Here is a 19,402-nt window from a genome sequence, read left to right as displayed (position 1 = left end):
CTTACTTGGGAGTAAGTCCCACTGATCTCGGTTTGATTATTTTCTGAGTGATAAGTTCTACAGATTTAAGTTGGAGAGATTCAAGCACGAAACTACTTCGTGTTGAAATTATTTTGAATCTAAGCTTACCTGTTTTCTCACGTCTTTACACCATTAATTTCCATAGGGATTCCTTTTAAGTAAAGCCCTGTTCAGCCATTCAGTACCCATGGGCTCCCTAAATTCAGTCAAGCTGGTCCCACATCTTAGGTCCCATGTCATTCCCCCAATGGAGGAATCTGCAAGCAAAACATCATGAAGGAGTACCCTGTGTTGAGGAAACTTGAGGCCAATGTTGGAAATTCCACAGGTGCTGGGCATGATTTGCTACTGGCATGGGTCCAATTGCGACCACGTGGATAGTTATGGCTGCCATGTTGGCAACTGACATCTCCATCGAGCCAGCTGACTTGTGCGCAGCAAAACACGTACATCTTCTGCTTCTGCGCTGCCATGCGCATCATGGGCCCCTTTCTGGGCATCTTAGTCCTCCATCATCACATCAAGGGAAGTGCAGGGCTGAGCACAGATATATTTGACTGCCCTGCAGCCTTTCCACAGGCTACCCAAATGGAACTTGCAGACCACAGTTTAAAAACCTCCACCTCGGTCCATGGTTAATGCCATTCCCATTTCTCCAGTGCGTGTTTCTCCTTCTTGCATACTCAGACAAGCGAATTGTTATTAGCTACAGTCATGCAATGTAGTTGAGATTATAGAATTGTAGCTTTGGGACAGCAGCCACGAAATTAAAAGACGCCTGCTTCTTGGGAGAAGGGCAATGACAGGCCTAGACAGCATCTTGAGAAGTAGAGACGTCACCTTGCCAACAAAGGTCCGTATAGTTAAAGCCATGGTTTTCCCAGTAGTGATGTATGGAAGTGAGAGCTGGACCATAAAGAAGGCTGATCGCCGAAGAATTGATGCTTTTGAATTATGGTGCTGGAGGAGACTCTTGAGAGTCCCATGGACTGCAAGAAGATCAAACGCATCCATTCTTAAGGAAATCAGCCCTGAGTGCTCACTGGAAGGATAGATCCTGAAGCTGAGGCTCCAATACTTTGGCCACCTCATGAGAAGAGAAGACTCCCTGGAGAAGACACTGATGCTGGGAAAGATGGAGGGCACAAGGAGAAGGGGGCGACAGAGGACGAGATGGTTGGATAGTGTTTTTGAGGTTACCAGCATGAGTTTGACCAAACTGCTGGAGGTAGTGGAGGACAGAGGTGCCTGGCGTGCGCTGGTCCATGGGGTCACAAAGAGTCGGACACGACTAAACGACTAAACAACAACAACAACAACAACAAAGCTTTGGGAGCAGTGTTCAAAACAAGCCAGGTGACAGGCACATTTTGCACCTGGCTATCGGCCACTTGTGAGTGACCATGTGAAGATGCCTGGGCGCCAGGATGGCTCTTGACATCTCCACCATCTAGAGGCACATGCCTGGGAATCCTTGGCTCTCGACTGTTTACACACCCTAATACCATGTGCTGTCGAATTCTATCAGTTATATTTTATCTGCACAATCAAAATGAATTTCAGAAACCAAAATGCTTTTCCTGAGCAGGAGCAGTGAACGACGTTATAGTTCATTGTTGTCGCGTGTCTTCACTTCCCCCATCCCACTGCCCTGCTCACATTTGGGAAGAATATTCTTACATTATCATTGGTCCATTTCAACATTAAGAAGAGGAGGTAGGAATAGGTCAATTCATGTGCGCTAGCTTATATCTCTGGATTTCTAACACTGCTTGAGGCATATCAGGGGAACCAGGGATCTCAGGGGAGACAGCAGTCCATCTTTCCACCTTTCCCCTCAAGATGTGGACAACCCATCTCAGAGGCAGACCCCGAGGGACTATCTAGCCCTTAGGAATGCAGGCCAGGTGCCTAGAAGTGCAGGCTTGATCAGACTCTGCATGAGTAAGGGGATGCTCATGAATGAATCACTCCTTATGAGTAGATCAATTCCTCAGGTAACATTGGTGGCCCATAGCTGTGCTCTATATTGGTCTCTGAAAGCTCAGTCTTAGAAGCCTTTGGTTTGTAGGCACAGTCTACCTAGAGCTGGAGCCATTCTAAACACAGCTCCCAGCCTTGTATATTTCACTTCGCCCTTGGTGGTCACTTCGCCCTTGGGCTGCCTCTCACTGTGCTCCTGTTGCTACAGCGGTACCTCGGGTTACAGACGCTTCAGGTTACAGACTCCGCTAACCCAGAAATAGTACCTTGGGTTAAGAACTTTGCTTCAGGATGAGAACAGAAATTGCGCGGTGGCTGTGCGGCAGCAGCGGGAGGCCCCATTAGCTAAAGTGGTACCTCAGGTTAAGAACAGTTTCAGGTTAAGAACAGACCTCCAGAACGAATTAAGTTCTTAACCCAAGGTACCACTGTAATTCTTAGCGGCTCTGCTTTTGTGTCGTCTGAAGGACCCAACGCTCTGTTGGATTCAATCTGAAAGGGGCCTATTCACACTGGCTCCCTTCAGACTGAAAGTGTTGCATGTTGGCCCTGCGAGAGATTATTACAATGGCACATGTGTCAGCATTTAATGGTGGGGGGCAAGTGGACCACCGAACAGGGGCTTATCTGCACTTGGAATGGCAGCCTCAAAGGTCCTTAACCTTGACTGGGTTGTACTTTATTTTTCAGAGGTGATCATTAGTCTTAAAGTAGTGGTCTAGTTGACAACATGCTAGTGCAGTCCAAAGTCAAACACGTTCAGGATCTAAATTATACATGTGCATACCTAAGACTTGAAAGTATTTTAGTAGGATGATCAGAGAAAAATACTGTCCGTTCATCCATTCTCTGCTATTCTTATCCTGTTAACACTGCCATATATAAAATTATGAGTGATGTGTGTCCAAAGAAATATTTTCTGCTACTCTTTTGTAACTTGGTGCTTGGTACTGTGGCTACTATAAATGCAGCAAGGCTTTTTGAAGGACAGAATAAGCTCACTTTCTGCTAAGCTGGATTTTCACTCATCAGGCCTCCTGACCTGCTTCCTAAAAGTAACTTGCTTACTTTCAGGAAGCAGGTTACATACATAGGTGCGTCCTCTTACGATTTGAGGCATGTTTTATGAATTCCCCACAAAAGAGGGGGGAAGAAATCCTTTAAAAAAGAAAAAGAAAGAAACAACCGCAAACAGCCCTTGCACCCCACTCATTCCCAATCTATCTGAAATTTGGCAGTCTTGATTTTCTCTGAAGTAACTACCATGGCCTGCTTCACATTTAAAAAGTGGCAACTACTTTGCTCCACTTTCCAATCCTCCTGTTGTTACGCTATCAGGCGCTAAGCCATGGTTTAGCTTAACACTGCATGCAAACCTAGGCTTGTGGTTCACCTTGCTCTAAATGAACCATTACCTGTAACTAATGTTTGTGGCTTGGTGGTCATGGTTTGTTCGAGGGAGACAAGCCACAAGCCTGGGTTTGCACACAACAGCAAGTCAAACCATGGCTTAACTCCCAGTAATACAGCAGGACCAGATGAACCCATGGCTTTCAAAACATGAACCAGTAGGCTTGCTCATTAAGCCGTGGTTATGGGCATCACCTTGCCAACAAAGGTCCGTATAGTAAAAGCTATGGTTTTCCCAGTAGTGATGTATGGAAGTGAAAGCTGGACCATAAAGAAGGCTGATCGCCGAAGAATTGACGCTTTTGAATTATGGTGCTGGAGGAGACTCTTGAGAGTCCCATGGACTGCAAGAAGATCAAACGCATCCATTCTTAAGGAAATCAGACCTGAGTGCTCACTTGAAGGACAGATCGTGAAGTTGAGGCTCCAATACTTTGGCCACCTCATGAGAAGAGAAGACTCCCTGGAAAAGACCCTGATGCTGGGAAAGGTGGAGGGCAGAAGGAGAAGGGGACGACAGAGGACGAGATGGTTGGATAGTGTTCTCGAAGCTACCAGCATGAGTCTGACCAAACTGTGGGAGGCAGTGGAAGACAGGAGTGCCTGGCGTGCTCTGGTCCAGGGGGTCACGAAGAGTCGGACACGACCAAACGACTAAACAACAACAATGGGCAAACTGGACCGCCATTCTTAAATTCCATCCAATTCTGACAAAAGGATGCCCAGAGCCCATTGTTCTGCATGATGGTCAATGGGAAGAGATTGGAAGTTTCAGGGTTCCTTGAAAAGAGCCTGCTTCAAGGCCAAGGCAAAGTGAGGCTTCTGTCGATGCAATTCACTATCCAAAGTGCTAAAGTGAGCTCCGAACGCAAATCCTTGTTCTGTGTCTGCCTCTAGTTGTTATAAGAACAAATAAAACTGAAGCGAAGTCATGCACAACCTACCCTGACCGGTCTATTGATACCTCTTCTTTAGTGACTACTTCTTAAAAAAGAATGGCAAGGGGTTTTTTTGCTTTGGAAGATGTAATCCTACAGATAAAATAAAACCCCATTCCTTCCCTAAAGGCATTCAACACCAGCCCCGACTGCATTATTAAAATGCTGTAACAATACAGAGTTAATATGACTGAACCCTATCCAGGTGTTATAAGAAGTGCTGATGTTGAAAAGCCGGGAGGGGAGGGGGAGAGGGGGAATCTAAGCATGGTGTTGCAGATTATTACCTTTTAATTGCCAAACAAGGGGGTAGATCCCAGGCCTTGCCCAGAACCTCCTAGTGCTTTCCAAAGTGCAGAGGTATGCTAACCTGCCTAGCTGGCTGACTTCCAAGATGCATAATTACATCCTGCCAACCTAATTCCCTCCTGGAGTTTAATGCATGGTAAATACAGCATTATGTTTCTGAAGAGCTATGTAGTGTTCCTGTGCACGTTTAAACAAATGTCACATTCCATTACAGAGGCACATGCTTTTCGGTGCCTTCATAAAGGGGGAGCGTGAAATTCAAACACTGTACTCTATCAGGGTAACCTGCTGCAACGTTATATGGTCCGTTCTTAACCTGAAACTGTTCTTAACCTGAAGCACCACTTTAGCTAATGGGGCCTCCCGCTGCCGCTGCACAATTTCTGTTCTCATCCTGAAGCAAAGTTCTTAACCTGAAGCACTATTTCTGGGTTAGCGGAGTCTGCAACCTGAAGCGTATGTAACCTGAAGCGTATGTAACCCGAGGTGCCACTGTAAATACAGTCATACCTTGGGTTACAGATGCTTCAGGTTGCGTTTTTTTGGGTTACGGACTGCCGAAACCCGCAAGAACAGGTTACTTCTGGGTTTTGGTGGTCGTGCATGCACATAAGCGCTAAATTGTGCTTTGCGCATGTGCAGAAGTGCCAAATCGCAACCCGCGCGTGCGCAGACATGCTGCTGCAGGTTGCAGATGCTGCGGATTGTGAACGTGCATCCTGCACAGATCACGTTCGCAACCCGAGTGTCCACTGTATACATATGGTACCTCGGATTACAGACGCTTCAGGTTACAGAGTCCGCTAACCCAGAAATAGTACCTCGGGTTAAGAACTTCGCTTCAGGATGAGAACAGAAATCGCGCAGCGGTAGCTCAGTGGCAGCGGGAGGCCCCATTAGCTAAAGTGGTGCTTCATGTTAAGAACAGTTTCAGGTTAAGAACAGCTCTCCGGAACTAATTAAGTACATAACCACTGTATACATACATACAAACATACATACTGTATACATACATACAAACATACAGAGAGAGAGAGAGAGCGCGCGCGCACGCCAGGCCTCTTTTCTCTCCCCTTTTCAAGTTTATAAAAAGCCTTTTTTACTTTAACCCCCCACCCCTCTTATCACACTCGACACTTTGCCCTTTAAAAACACCCAATACATCTTTTGTAACAATTTTTCTAAATAGCAGCTCCCCCTTCCCCCAGTTGATGAGTGAGATAATTTACTGACCGTCTCAAATAGGTATGTGCTGGCTATTTCCGACAGAGCACCATTACAGACGTTAATGTGCGGAAGGAAATAAAACGATGTTCTGAAAGACTGAAAGTCTCACCCTTAGATACCATAGTCAACGCTAAAACAGTCGTTCTGTATATTCTATGTATCTACCGGGTAAGCCAAACTGATTTATTACAAAGAAATGCTGTATAACAGTAGCAGGCCCTAAGAATGCTGGAAAACATAACGTGCAAAACCGCTTTAACGAAATATACAACCTCTGTGCATCTTTCTCTGTGTGTGACAAATCAGGTCCTCCTAACAGAGGGCACGTGTTGCGGTGAAATCATAAGGACTGAGCTCATTGTTGTTTGGGTGGGAGCGATTGGATAGCCACAACAACCTGATTGGTGGTCCCTCGGTTGCTGGGCAGCTCTGGCCAATGGGATTTTTTGTGTATTAACCGAGGGACCTTTATATATACCGCTGCACGTTGCGTAGAGCTTCCTCTTTTCACTTTGTGCACTGGATCACCTGCCCACCCTCCCTATATTTAAGGTCTTGCTATGACCTTGCTATCCCGTCGTGGGTTGTCTGCTGTTGGGACAGGGTTGGCTGGTGCCACTTGGGTTTCGCCTGCCGTGTAGCAAATCACCACAACTTTGTAAGGTCTGGCGGTGTATTCCGTTAAAAGATAGGGCCACACAAGAGGCCCTGGGAGGATTTTGGGGTGAGCTTGAGTCAGGTGACCCTACCAATGCTCCCCCAGGGTGTTTACCTGCATTGACAATATGGTGGGGCCCAGGCGTCAGTGCTGTCCTGCTGAGGTCAGGTGCAGCTAGTCGGAAACCAATGCCTAAACAAACCACTCACGATCTGTAATCAATGAAGTTGTGACCAAAATTATGCCAATAACCTAAAACTAAATTCCGTGTTAATTGTGTCTTTATTATTGGGAAGCTCCTGGGGATCTTAACACGCAACGCCTTTCGTGAAATTCAGAGGTTCCCAGTGAAAAATATACAAAATGCAGCAACTGGCCTGTATTTAACTTACTTAAGTTGTCAAAAGCAACCAGGTGTGTCATGCAAGTGACCAAGTGACCCAGTGGAGGAGGGTTAGGGTTAGGGTTAAAAGTTAGGGTTAGGGTTAGGCTTCCACGAAGCTGCTTAGTTTCTGTGCTGTCTGCGGAGGAAAGAAAGTCAACCCCTCAGGTCTGCTCCTCCTCTTGCTTTTTAAAAGGTAAAGGTACCCCTGCCCGTACGGGCCAGTCTTGCCAGACTCTAGGGTTGTGCGCTCATCTCACTCTATAGGCCGGGAGCCAGCGCTGTCCACAGACACTTCCAGGTCATGTGGCCAGCGTGACAAGCTGCATCTGGCGAGCCAGCGCAGCACACGGAACGCCGTTTACCTTCCCGCTGGTAAGCGGTCCCTATTTATCTACTTGCACACGGAGGTGCTTTCGAACTGCTAGGTTGGCAGGCGCTGGGACCGAACGACGGGAGCGCACCCCACCGCGGGGATTCAAACCGCCGACCATGCGATCGGCAAGTCCTAGGCGCTGAGGTTTTACCCACAGCGCCACCCGCGTCCCTTGTTTTTTACAAGAAATAAAAAACCCCAGATTCCATCAAAATCTAAATGTTGACATTAAAAATTAAACACACACACAAGTCCAGATGTTCTTGGACTCAACCTCCCATCAGCTCCAGCCAGTAGTCAGAGGTGATTGGAACTGTAGTCTAACAAAATGATAAGATGACCAAGTGTCTGGAAACCAAGCCTAATGAGGGATGGTTGAGGGAGATGCATATTAACCTGGGGAAAAAGGAGACTGAGAGGAGATAGGACGGCAATCTTCAAATATCTAAAGGGCTGTCACATGGAATCTGCTCCAAACCAATGGATTCAAGTTACAAGAAAGGGGTTCCAACTAAACACCAGGAAGAACTTTCTGGTGGCAAGAGCTGTTAGACAGACAGTGGAATGGCCTCTCTCGTAAGATGGTGGACTCTCCATTCCTTGGAGGTTTTTCAGCAGAGGTTTTTCAGCAGACGGCCATCCGTCATAGTTGAGATTCCTGCATTGCTGGGGTCTGATGGCCCTCAAGGTCCCTTCCAATTCTACAATTCTAGGATTCTAAGATCTGCCAGGCCACAGGTTCCCCTCCCCTGCACTAGGAAGAGCCAAGACAGAAGCAAAGAATCTTATTCAGCATACACATTAATGTGTTTTCAGGCAGTGATAGAACCCCAGTACACTGGCGCACTGGAAATTAGACCAAAGTGTTGACTAATCACCAAGCTTCACTTTGTGGAGCAGAACATGCGGTGCCCACAGCTATTCAGCAGAGAGAGGTTTATGAGTAAGCATGTCAGGAAACCCACAACTATGGGCAAGGAAGCCACAGATATTTGGAGCACCAGCATCTAATAAAGAACATCTCTTGGTTTCTACACAGCTTCCACAAACAGAGGCTTCTCCCAAAGTCCAATGGACCTATTCAAAAGCTAGCTTTACAGTACTCTTCCTAAGTGAGCGACTGGGCATCTCTTCTGGAAAAGTGATTGACTAAAGCACTCCCCATTGGGATGCGGGTGGCACTGTGGTCTAAACCACTGAGCCTAGGGCTTGCCGATCGGAAGGTCAGCGGTTCGAACCCCCATGACGGAGTGAGCTCCCATTGCTCAGTCCCTGCTCCTACCAACCTGCAGTTCGAAAGCACGCCAAAAAGTGCAAGTAGATAAATAGGTACCACTCCGGCGGGAAGGTAAACAGCGTTTCTGTGCACTGCTCTGGTTTCACCAGAAGCAGCTTAGTCATGCTGGCTACATGACCCGGAAAAACTGTCTGTGGACAAACGCCGGCTCCCTCGGCCAATAAAGCGAGATGAGCGCCACAACCCCAGAGTCGTCTGCAACTGGACTTAACTGTCAGGGGTCCTTTACCTTTAAAGCACTCCTGAAGGACACCAAGGTGACTAGGTCTCCTTAGGAATGGTGAGTTTCTCTTCCCACTTTTTAAAATTAAAACAAATGCATGGCGGGATTGAAGCAAGTCTTAAACTCTGTTTTAGTGATCAACACAATTCCCGATTAGTATTTAGGAAGCGGGGCAAGCCACTATGAAAGGCTATGGGGAGGGCACTAATTATCTTTTCTAATTCGAGCTAGCAGGGATTCTAGATTAAAAGGAAAGGAGAGGGCCTGGAGGTTAAGCTTAATTGCCTCCGTTTTTTGACATGCAAGTCCTTGCAAATGCCGCCAGTTCTCATGTTTAAAACTGTTCGCTTAAACGGTGACAGGCTGAATGCAACAAGCAAGTTGTAAATAAGAGTAAAAGATCCATACAAAGGCAGGATTGTATAACCATCTTTCTTTCTTTCTTTGCAGAGGTTCTGCACAGACTAGCAGTTTAGAAAAACAGAGCAAACATTTCAAAATGCAAGAACATTCTGTCTGTCATCAGAACTGCAAAAGTTGCATTATAGCAGGCAGGGGAGCTTTATTAAGCAAACAATGCTCAGTGTGTTTTACCGCCTGATCCTGTGCATGCTTACGCAGAATGAAAGTGCCACCAAGCTCTCTCTTAATAGAACAGTGGAAAGTTAGGAAGTTTATAAATGGGAGTACAGCACATTTTCCCACTTTAAAAACTAAACAAAAACAGAGGCCTTTATTTTTCAAAAAAAGAAGCAGCAGCCTGGCCATTAATTAATGATTTTACGTGCCAAAAAATCTACTTTCACTGTGGATCCTGAATCAGAGATCCTGGAGTGCAGCTATTTCAAACCTTGAGGGCAGAGAGTTTCAGCGACCCAAGAAGTACACAAGTGAGTTTTTAGGTCTTGATCGTGCCACAGGATTCCTGCTTCTAGAAAGTCTTCCCATTCTTTGAGGAAGATGTCAATGCGAGCGCCAGGTGTAGAATTTATTCGCAAAAGTACATCACCTAACACGTTTCAACAACAAAAAAATCTTCCTCAAGGGCAACAGTTAGAAGTTCTCCTGTTTCACAAGTAAGTGCTGACTCAAGAGTCCAGGTTCATGCACTCAGGATACTACACTTTTCTATTATTACAGTCACCATCAGCTACCAATTTCAGGTTCACCTGGCCTTTAAACAAAAATATTTTTATTTATATACATTTTTATTGGTTTTTACATACATTTTCCAAATAGAATGTATCCATCTCATCTTATCTTATACATCATTTTGGCTATTTTAGCCTGAGACTTCCATCAACCACATCTAATGATTTTCAAACCTCCTCTCTTAATCTTACATTTGTAATCCTAACTATTACTTTTAACAGTCAGTAACTTAAAATCCATTCTCATAAACCTTTTCTGTAATATTTCATATAGTTCTCCTTACAAAACTTCTTGTAGTCCTACAAGCGTAGTCAGTTGATTACAATTGTCTTTCAAATAACTCGCAAATTTACTTTCAAGAATTTCTGGTCCCGCTGGTTTCGAATTCTCCCTGTCATCTTATCCAATTCTGCATTGTCCATTAATTTCATCTGCCATTCCTCTTCTAATAATTTATTATTATTATTATTAAACCTGCCCTTTTGTATTTACAGTAACCAAAGGCAACAAATGAGGCATGGCTAATAGCGGCGGAACCAGACAACCTATTTCGCCCCGGTCAGTGCTCACGCATACAGACTGAGCATGGTACATGGGCACCCATTTGCCATGTTACCTCCATTCAGGGATGCTCAAGACATTTTGGCGCCTGAGGCAAACCACAAAACAGTGCTCCCTCCCCTCCCACCAGGGAACAAGGGGTGAGTGAAGATCTACATCGGCAACAAGCAGGGAACAAATATCTACATTGGGAATGAGGCCACAGTGATCCATGCGATGGTCACCTCCAGGCTTGACTACTGTACTTCGCTCTACGCGGGGCTGCCCTTGAAGCTGTCCCAGAAACTTCAGCGGGTGCAGAATGCTGCAGCGAGGCTCCTCATGGGGTCTCTGCCATGGGAGCATATTCACCCAGTGCTTTTCCAGCTGCACTGGCTCCCAGTGGAGTACAGGGTCAGATTTAAGGTGCTGGTTTTGACCTTTAAAGCCCTTCACGGCCTAGGACCCTCGTATCTACAGGACCGCCTCTCCCGGTATGCCCTACGGAGAGCCTCAAGGTTCATAAATAGCAACACCCTAGTGGTCCCGGGCCCTAAGGAAGTCAGATTAGCCTCAGCCAGAGCCAGGGCCTTCTCAACACTGGCTCCGGTCTGGTGGAACGCTCTGACTGACGAGACCAGGGCCCTGCAGGATCTGATTTCTTTCCGCAGGGCCTGTAAGACAGAGTTGTTCCGCCTGGCCTTTGGCTTAGAATCAATTTGATTCCCTCCCCCTCTTTCTTTTTTCCTTTCTCCTCCTGTGAAGAGGCTGCATCTTAATGTTTTAATGTTGTATTTTAATCTTGTTTCTTAAGTTGTATTTTAATCAACTTGTTTTTATTATTGGTTGTTAGCCGCCCTGAGCCCGGTCTTGGCTGGGGAGGGTGGGGTATAAATAAAAATTTATGATGATGATGATGATGATGATGATGATGATGTCAGGAACAAGGGTGGTAGTATTCACCAGGAGACCACTATAGAGGCAGCAATGGAGCAGGGGGTCTGCCAAGGCAGTAGGCCATGCATTCCTTGGAGGCCAGATCTGCTTGAGGCAGTTGCCTCACCTTGCCCCATGGGTGGGCCAGCCCTTTCTCTACCTATTGCTCACTGTATGCATGAACACTGAGAAGAGAAGTTGCTGCTTCCTAGATTCTATGCACAGTATATGCAGGCAAGCATTATGGCTGTGGTGCTCTCCGCTTTCTGAAAATGCCATGTCATGTATTCCCATGTTTTTTTCAGAGGGCACAAGTATCACTATGAAAAACGTTACACAGTGCCTTGCAATGAATGTAATGTGTGCTTGTGCATACACACACACTTAAGAGATTGGATTAATAAGTAAACTATCAAATTCAACTAAGTTCAGGAAAGAAGCGTCAGATTGCAGGAGAGGGCTGCGAGGAGCAAATGTGAGACATAAATACAGGTTCAAATGCAGGCCTATGAACCTCAAGATCAAGGTTTAAGAAGGTTATCCTCCTGCTTATCACCTGATGGCACTAACTTCAACCAACAAAAATAAATAAATTCATTGTAAAACATGGCAGTCTTGGTTCAGGCATGGTACCACATATGCAGATGTTGGGCGTGAGCTCACAGAGCAGAATCTCATTTTAAAAAAAGACAAAAATCTCCATCTCCAGTATGCAGCTTCCTGGATATCGCACTGGCAGTGGGTACGTCTGCATGCAAAATCACACTTTGTCCATGCAAAGCTGCACAAGTAGCTCAGTTTAATCACACACAGCAGCATCCAGTGCAAACATATGCAGGCAGAAATCAGGGTATTTAAATAACAACAACAACAACAACAACAACAACAACAACAACAACAACAACAACAACAGCTTCATCTTATATGCCAACAGTACTACCTCTTGGAGAAACCAAACCCAGCACTGGCTGATGTGCTTTTGTCTAGATTACCATAGTAGATGGAGCTGCCCTTGTAAGCTTCGACTGGTTCAAAACGTGGCTGCCGGGGTTTTGTATCATATTACATTCATCCTCTGCCAGCTTCATCTGCTTTCAGGCTCAACGCAAGGCTCTGGCTTTGACCTTTAAACTCCTAAAACGGCCAGGAATTCGTTCCCCCGCCCCCCATGAGCCTAAACAAGAGCTCCGACCGCAGGAGGAGGATTTCGAAGAAGGCCTCTGAGGCTTGGCAGGCAGGTACACAAGAGATGACTTTTTATTGTAATGTCCAATGTCTGGAACAGCCTCTCAACAGAGGAACACCTGTCCCTTTCACTGACCGCTCTTAAATGGTCACTAAATAGACTTATTTCAATGGATTCTTTTAGGTTCGTTTAGGAATGGCTGTTGTCCATTTCTGAGATGCTTTCCGTTTCTGAGACTATGTTTTGCCCTGCTTGTTTCAGTTTGTTGCACTACTGTTTGGTTTCAAGAGGCTTGCTGTTGAGAGCCAGTGTGGTGTAGTGGTTAAGAGCGGTAGTCTCGTAATCTGGGGAACCGGATTCGCTTCCCCGCTCCTCCACATGCAGCTGCTGGGTGACCTTGGGCCAGTCACACTTCTCTGAAGTCTCTCAGCCCCACTCACCTCACAGAGTGTTTGTTGTGGGGGAGGAAGGGAAAGGAGAATGTTAGCCGCTTTGAGACTCCTTAAAGGGAGTGAAAGGCGGGATATCAAATCCAAACTCTTCTTCTTCTTCTTCTTCTTGCTCTTCTTCCATATTGTCCCTTTGCACTAATCAATTTTATCATTGCAAGCTACCCTGAAGAACTATAAATCTCCTCACTGGTGACTGACCCCTTCCCCTCCTCACATACTGAATCGACTGTTCCTACCCTTCTTGCATTTTAATAGGAAGTTCTGCAGACGCCATTTACTATCAATCTGTGGCACCCTAAATCCCTCTTCAAATGCAAAATTTGCCGGTCAGCGTAGTAAACGGCCTTCTAGTGATTCAGACCACTGGTTCAGTGTTGCCTATTCTGTCGGCGGTAAGAAGTCTTTGTCAAAAGCCTTGCCCGAGATCCATCCTGAAACCACCAGTGCCAGAGACTGAACCCAGGACCGTCTCATACCCTCCAACACTTCTCCGATGAAAATAGGGGCATCCTATTCCATAATGATAATTTTACTGTTGATACCCCACACATCTTACTGGGTTGCCCCAGCCACTCTGGGCGGCTTCCAACACATATAGAAACATAATAAAGCATTAAACATTAAAAAAAAAAAATCCCTATACAGGATTGTCTTCAGACAGCTCAGGGGTTGGATAACTCCATACCCGCCAACATTTCTCCAATGAAAATAGGGACAATCTAAGGGAAAATGGATCAAACCAGAAACTGGGACGGCTTCTCTAAATGAGGGACATCCCTGGATAACAGGGACACTTGGAGGGTCTGCCATCTACATGCAAAACATGCTCTGCTCCTGAGCGATGGATACTTCCCATCCTATAGGCTGCAAAGCAAGCTCTGGATTGATGGACCACTGTATACACTACAGTAGAGCTGGATGTTTGCACATTAAAAATTAAGTGCATACTGCACCTGTCTCATCTTCACTGCCACAATACAACATCCAGAGCTGTGATGGGCTCTGGCCACTCAATGCACATTTCCACTGTGTGTGTGCGTGTGTGTGTTGGGGGGGTGAGTAGTCACTTCACAAGTTACAGGATTAAAACTGGTGGGGGGGGGGGGACTTTGCAAACATGTCTCTTCTCCCCCCAAGGGAGCGAGTTCCATAGTGTGAAGAAGCACTTTCTTTTATCTGCAAACTTTCAGCTGCAAAAGGATGTTTATGAGAGATGGAAAAAAAACATTTGAAGGGGATGCCAGGCAACAGGGAATTACATTCACATGTGGTGGGGGTGTAAATATGTACAATTTTGGGGGGCAAAGTGTGTTTAAGGAGATAACAGAAATCACTGGGTTAAAGCTGACCGCAAGTCCAGAGGTAGCGTTATTATCAATTTACGATGGGGTGGAAGGTTCTCAGGCTAGGAAGGACTTGCTCACAAATTTATTGACAGCTGCACAAATTATCATAGCAAGGAAGTGAAAGGGGCAAGCAGAATATAAAATGGAAGAATGGTATAATTCTGCCACGCATAATTTTATAAATATATATCACATTGGCGCTTGCCTTTTTCTCTACACTAAAAAGTCCCAAACATGACAACTTTTCTTCATAGTCGCTCCAGCCCCCTTTATCATTTCAGTGGCCCTTTCCTGAGCCTTTTCCAACTCTACAATATCCTTTTTGAGGTGAATTGACCATTCAAAATATTCCAAATGCGTTGGCACCATAGTCCAGATCCTCAAGAAGAGAGAGCTACATTTATCGAAAGATAGTTGATGCAGGGACAACTACAAGGCCGGTTTTCACAAAGGTTATGGCTTGACTCACTGCTATGCTACATGTTGTAGCTTTTGAAAGGGCATCAAGTGTTCCAAGGACAGTAGACTTAACTGCTATTTTTAACAAAAGCCTTGGCGCAACTGTCAGCTCATAAGAACCACACCACAGCGACAGCTTAAACACGCCTTTATTTGCTTGGACATACTCCCTGCCACCCCACCCCCCCCAGCTTCACCATACATCTTGAAATATATATCACTGCCCAAGATTGCATGACAGTCCAAGCAGGTTGCTGGTAGGAGCAAGTGTGTCTCATTGGCTCTATGGTGGACCTCTCTTAAAAGCTTCAAAATCTCCAGTAATTATAGCAAACTTGTGGGAGGAATGTCTGCCCTGTAAAGCCATTGTGGAAATGGAAAGCAATCTCTCCAGGAGCTAGAAAAACAGTGCAAATTTATTATTAAGGGAGACACCAAGATGCATTAATTAGCACAGATGCCAAATGTATTGTCCCAAAAAGATCCTTCTTGAGATCCAGAGGAATCCATTCCACATAACCCTTAATTCTCTTAAGGAATTCCTCATTTCTTTCTCAAAACACTCTCGCATGGAACAAATAGCCCAGCTATCAAAGCCTCTGGGTTTTCAAACATGTTCACTTTAATTAAAGAGGAAGAAAAGGCATTCGACAGAGTCTGTGTTTTTACTCCAGGCAAAAGGAAACTGAGCACAAGTTTTTGAGAAGTATAAGCAATGCTGGATATGATATTGTCATTGTCCCATACAGAACAACGAAACTGAAAAAATCTACATAAGACATTCAAAAACCAACAAGCCTGCTATCCCAGCCTGGTTAACCCCCTAAAAACTCTGATACCCCATAATTAAATACAACATAATCCCATAGAGACTTCCTCACACTGTGTTTAAAACCAAAATTGCATTTGGATAGAAACTGCTTCACAGGCGGCTAGTCCTAGTCTTTATAACCCTGTACCTTCTTCCAGAAGGCAGAAGCTGAAAGAGATCATTTCCGGGGTGCGCACTATCCTGCACTAAAACACTACGCCTCCTGTGTTTTACTTTTGAGAATCTCCAAAGCTCCATCGCTCGCTCCGAACACCCACAGAAGCATTTTTGGAAATGGCTACCAATGTCCAGGAAGAGCAACTACAGGAGCCACGTGCAAAAGATCTCAAGATGCACTTGACCCCACTGACCATTAGACTTTCTGTCCTCACCTCCATGGTGCTATGGCATCAATACACCGATGCTCTACTTTTACACTATTAGCAAATGCCTCTTCCTGAAGCCCTCAGGTACAGTCCTTCCCTAGTGGGCAGAAGACAAGAGTTCCAGTTCTACCTCCAAACATAAATCTAAGTGCCAGAACTATTTTTTGCAAGCATACTGTATTACAGGCTCTCTCCTCTCCACCAAGGAAGGGTGGAATTTAATTTTGCGGATTCCTCCCTCCCACAAGCTAAAGGAAGAAAATGCTCTACATCACCCTAATTAGTAAGGTTTGAATCCTATATGCATACATTCCTTGGAGTAATTTCCACTGAATTCATTGGGGCTTGCTTCTCAATAAACATGCACAAGAACAAACTGCCTCACTTCTAAGTCCTCACTTAGGCACTAGTTACTGCTTCTACACTATTAGAGATGCAAAAAATACGAAACAATTATTTTGCATGGACATATCACCGGATAGAGGAAAACAAGGCGTAAACAAGGTAATATAACCAAGGAGGGCAATATCAAATGGGGAGAGATGACTACATAGCAAAACACACAGTATCAAACAAAAATAGAGAGAGTGGTGCTCTTGGACATACAACTGTTCTGTAGATAATTATAAGCACACAGTTATACACAATGCTCCAAGGCACAGGATATTAAAATGTGTGCATCACAATGAGATATAAGCATGAATGAAGCGCACTGGATATAGAGTAAGACTTCACTGTCAATGTGATTGGCGCAAACTGGTTTAAATAAAGAGATTCACACATATGTAGAAAGAGGTTTGCAGCAGTGTCCAAAATTAAGAAATAGCCAAGTGAACATCAACACATGACACCTCTAATTTGTGTCTGTTACGTTGATGACAGTGTCTTAACTTTTTATGCAAAAAAAAGAACATTGATGATTTGTTGATCAAATTATATAACTTGTCCTAAGATGATACGTGAAGTCGCTGTTGCTGTTCATTGCTTGTAAGTCCCTTTGAGATCCATTGAATGGCAAGTGGCACAGAAACACAAGAAACCTATCGAGTGACATATCACTGCATTGGAGTATTATTTTTCTATCAAAGTTTGTGAATAAAACTTTGCATTATATATAGCAGCGTGCTTGTATCACCTATGTAGCAACCGTATGCCTGAGAAGGTCTCACTCTCTTTTGGAAATATTGCAGGCAACCTGCGGATTGATCACCACATTTGACAACAGAAGTATACAGAGTAGAACATGGCACCACATATCATAAGAAGAGCCCTGCTGGACCAAACCAGAGGCCCTTCTACACCAAGAATCTGGCCTCACAGTGGACAACCAGCTCACAGGCTGGATGGTGATCTTCACTGCATGTCCCACCTAAGCATTTTTCTGAAATATTTCCCTTGCACCTTACACTTTGCATTTCTTGATGCCACAACTTCCACTGTTTCCATCACTCGTCACTCTTCTCCCCCAGGATGTTCAGAGATCTCAAAAACACAGTGCCAAAATACAGGGTCAGCTCAACAGCCTTGCCGCAGCAAACCAACACAGATAACAAGTCAGCAGGTGGTTCGGCCCAATATTTGGTACAAATTTGACACAACATCATGAAAACCCTTTCCTCACAGTAGTCAGCCAAGTGCCTCTGAAAAGCTTACAAGCAGGACCTGAAGTGAAGAGCACTGCCCTGCTATTACTGGCCACCTACTCTGTGGTCCCTGAACTGCCCTTCAAAGGTACATACACTGTCTCTGAATCTCGAGGTTCCATATAGCCATGATGACTATTAGCCATTGATAGATAAAACAAAGACTCCGTGGTTTCCTTCCCCCAGCCTCTTCAATGGCCATCATCACATCTTGAGGCAATGAATTCCACACGTTAATTATGTGTTAGGCGAAGTGCTGGCTGCTAACAGATCTCACCTGGTAACTGATTTCTAGTGTTTGGGGAGAAGGCGGAAAAAAGTCTTGCCCGGACACAAGCCATGCACAATATGGTAATCCCAACCATTTTCCCCAGCACAAGTCATTCAGAATATAAGCTCCTTGGGGGTCAGAGAGAGAACGGGAACTTTTCCTTGCGTTACTCTGCAGAGCTCCACGCACACCAAGGGCACTTCAAGATCTGTTTGCGCGCGCACTTTCAAGGGGGCGCACATTTGGAGGGTCTCCCCTTCCCGTCTCCAGCCCGGTCCAGCCTCCCGCAAAAACGACCCGCATTCTTCCCAGGAGCCCCTCCCTCCGCGACCCCCCCCCCCCGTACCTTCTGCGGGGCTCTGAGCAGGCGGTGCACCCCGGCCAACTGGGTGCCCAGGGGGATATCCTCCCGGAAAGTGTAGAGCGGCGGCCTGGTGGGCTCGGGGAAATTGGTGCTGTTGAAAGGGTCGGTGTCGTCGAGGAACTGCACCCTGCAAACCAGCGTTGCGGTGGCCATGGCGCATCCATGCAAGGAAGGCGAAAAACAACCCAAGAAAGGCGGAGAGCCCGGCCGGGGAAGAAGAGCGCCAAAAAGACACGGGGAAGGAGCTTCCAAGCCAAGAGAGGAGAGATCCGCGGCACCCCCGCTTTCGCCCCCCAAAGTTGTTTCCAGCCGCTGGGTCGGCAGAGGAGGGAAGTCTGCCCCCTCGCCGCCGCCTCCCAGGAGCTCTCCAAGGAGCGAGAGGCTCAAGCGCGCGCCCCCGCCGAGCCGGGCGCCTTTGCGCAGCGAGAGAGAGGAGGCAGAGCGCGCCGGCCGACCAGGCGCCGGGGGCGGCCGCCCGCGCGCCTTGCGCGTCCCGGCAGGGCCAGCTCACCGCGCGCGGGGCGATGCCCAAGCGGCGCGCAGGGGCTCCGCGGAGAGCGGCGGGGCTCCGGGGGGCGGCGGCGGCGGCAGCAGCGGCTCCATTCTCGGCTGCGCGCTCGCCGCACCGAAGCGGGACGCGAAAGAAAAGGAGGCGGAGGAGGAGAAGCGGCTGCTTCTGGGAAGCCTCCGCTCGTCCCCGACGCTGCTGCCGCCGCACCAGAAATGCCGCTTGCAGGCAGCGCCCTCAGCTGGGCGCGATCAGGAAGATCCCGCAGAACGGAGCATCGCCTGGCTTTGCATGCGCCTCCATCCTTGCGAGGTATTTTTTGGGGAGCCCTGCGTTCAAACCAGGCAGTGGCGTAGCGTGGGGGGTGCAGGGGGGGCGGCCGCACCAGGCGCAACATCTGGGGTTAGGGCAAATCCACAGGTTAGGGGGCGCAAATCCACGGGTTAGGGGGCGCAAATGCACGGGTTAGGCGGCGCAAATTACTTGCCTTGCCCCGGGTGCTGACAACCCACGCTATGCCACTG

The 19,402-nt window shown here is 46.6% G+C and overlaps 1 protein-coding gene across 14 annotated transcripts in view; it reads right to left on the bottom strand.

Annotated features, from left to right (window-relative positions):
* FHOD3 (formin homology 2 domain containing 3) overlaps nt 1-18,870 on the bottom strand; it is a 348,541-nt gene extending 329,671 nt beyond the window's left edge. For 13 of the 14 annotated variants that reach the window (XM_077917611.1, XM_077917612.1, XM_077917616.1 and 10 more), the window contains exon 1: nt 18,353-18,673. In XM_077917611.1, coding sequence (XP_077773737.1) covers nt 18,353-18,523 — 171 coding nt within the window. In that variant the 5' untranslated portion in view covers nt 18,524-18,673. Of the gene's footprint in view, nt 1-18,352 lie in introns of all 14 variants that reach the window. The other variant, XM_077917617.1, reaches the window with a different exon arrangement.
* Between the last annotated feature and the right edge of the window lie 532 nt (nt 18,871-19,402).

Source organism: Podarcis muralis, chromosome 13 (assembly GCF_964188315.1).
Source record: "Podarcis muralis chromosome 13, rPodMur119.hap1.1, whole genome shotgun sequence".
NCBI lineage: Eukaryota > Metazoa > Chordata > Lepidosauria > Squamata > Lacertidae > Podarcis > Podarcis muralis.
This window is presented reverse-complemented; position numbering and strand designations above follow the sequence as displayed.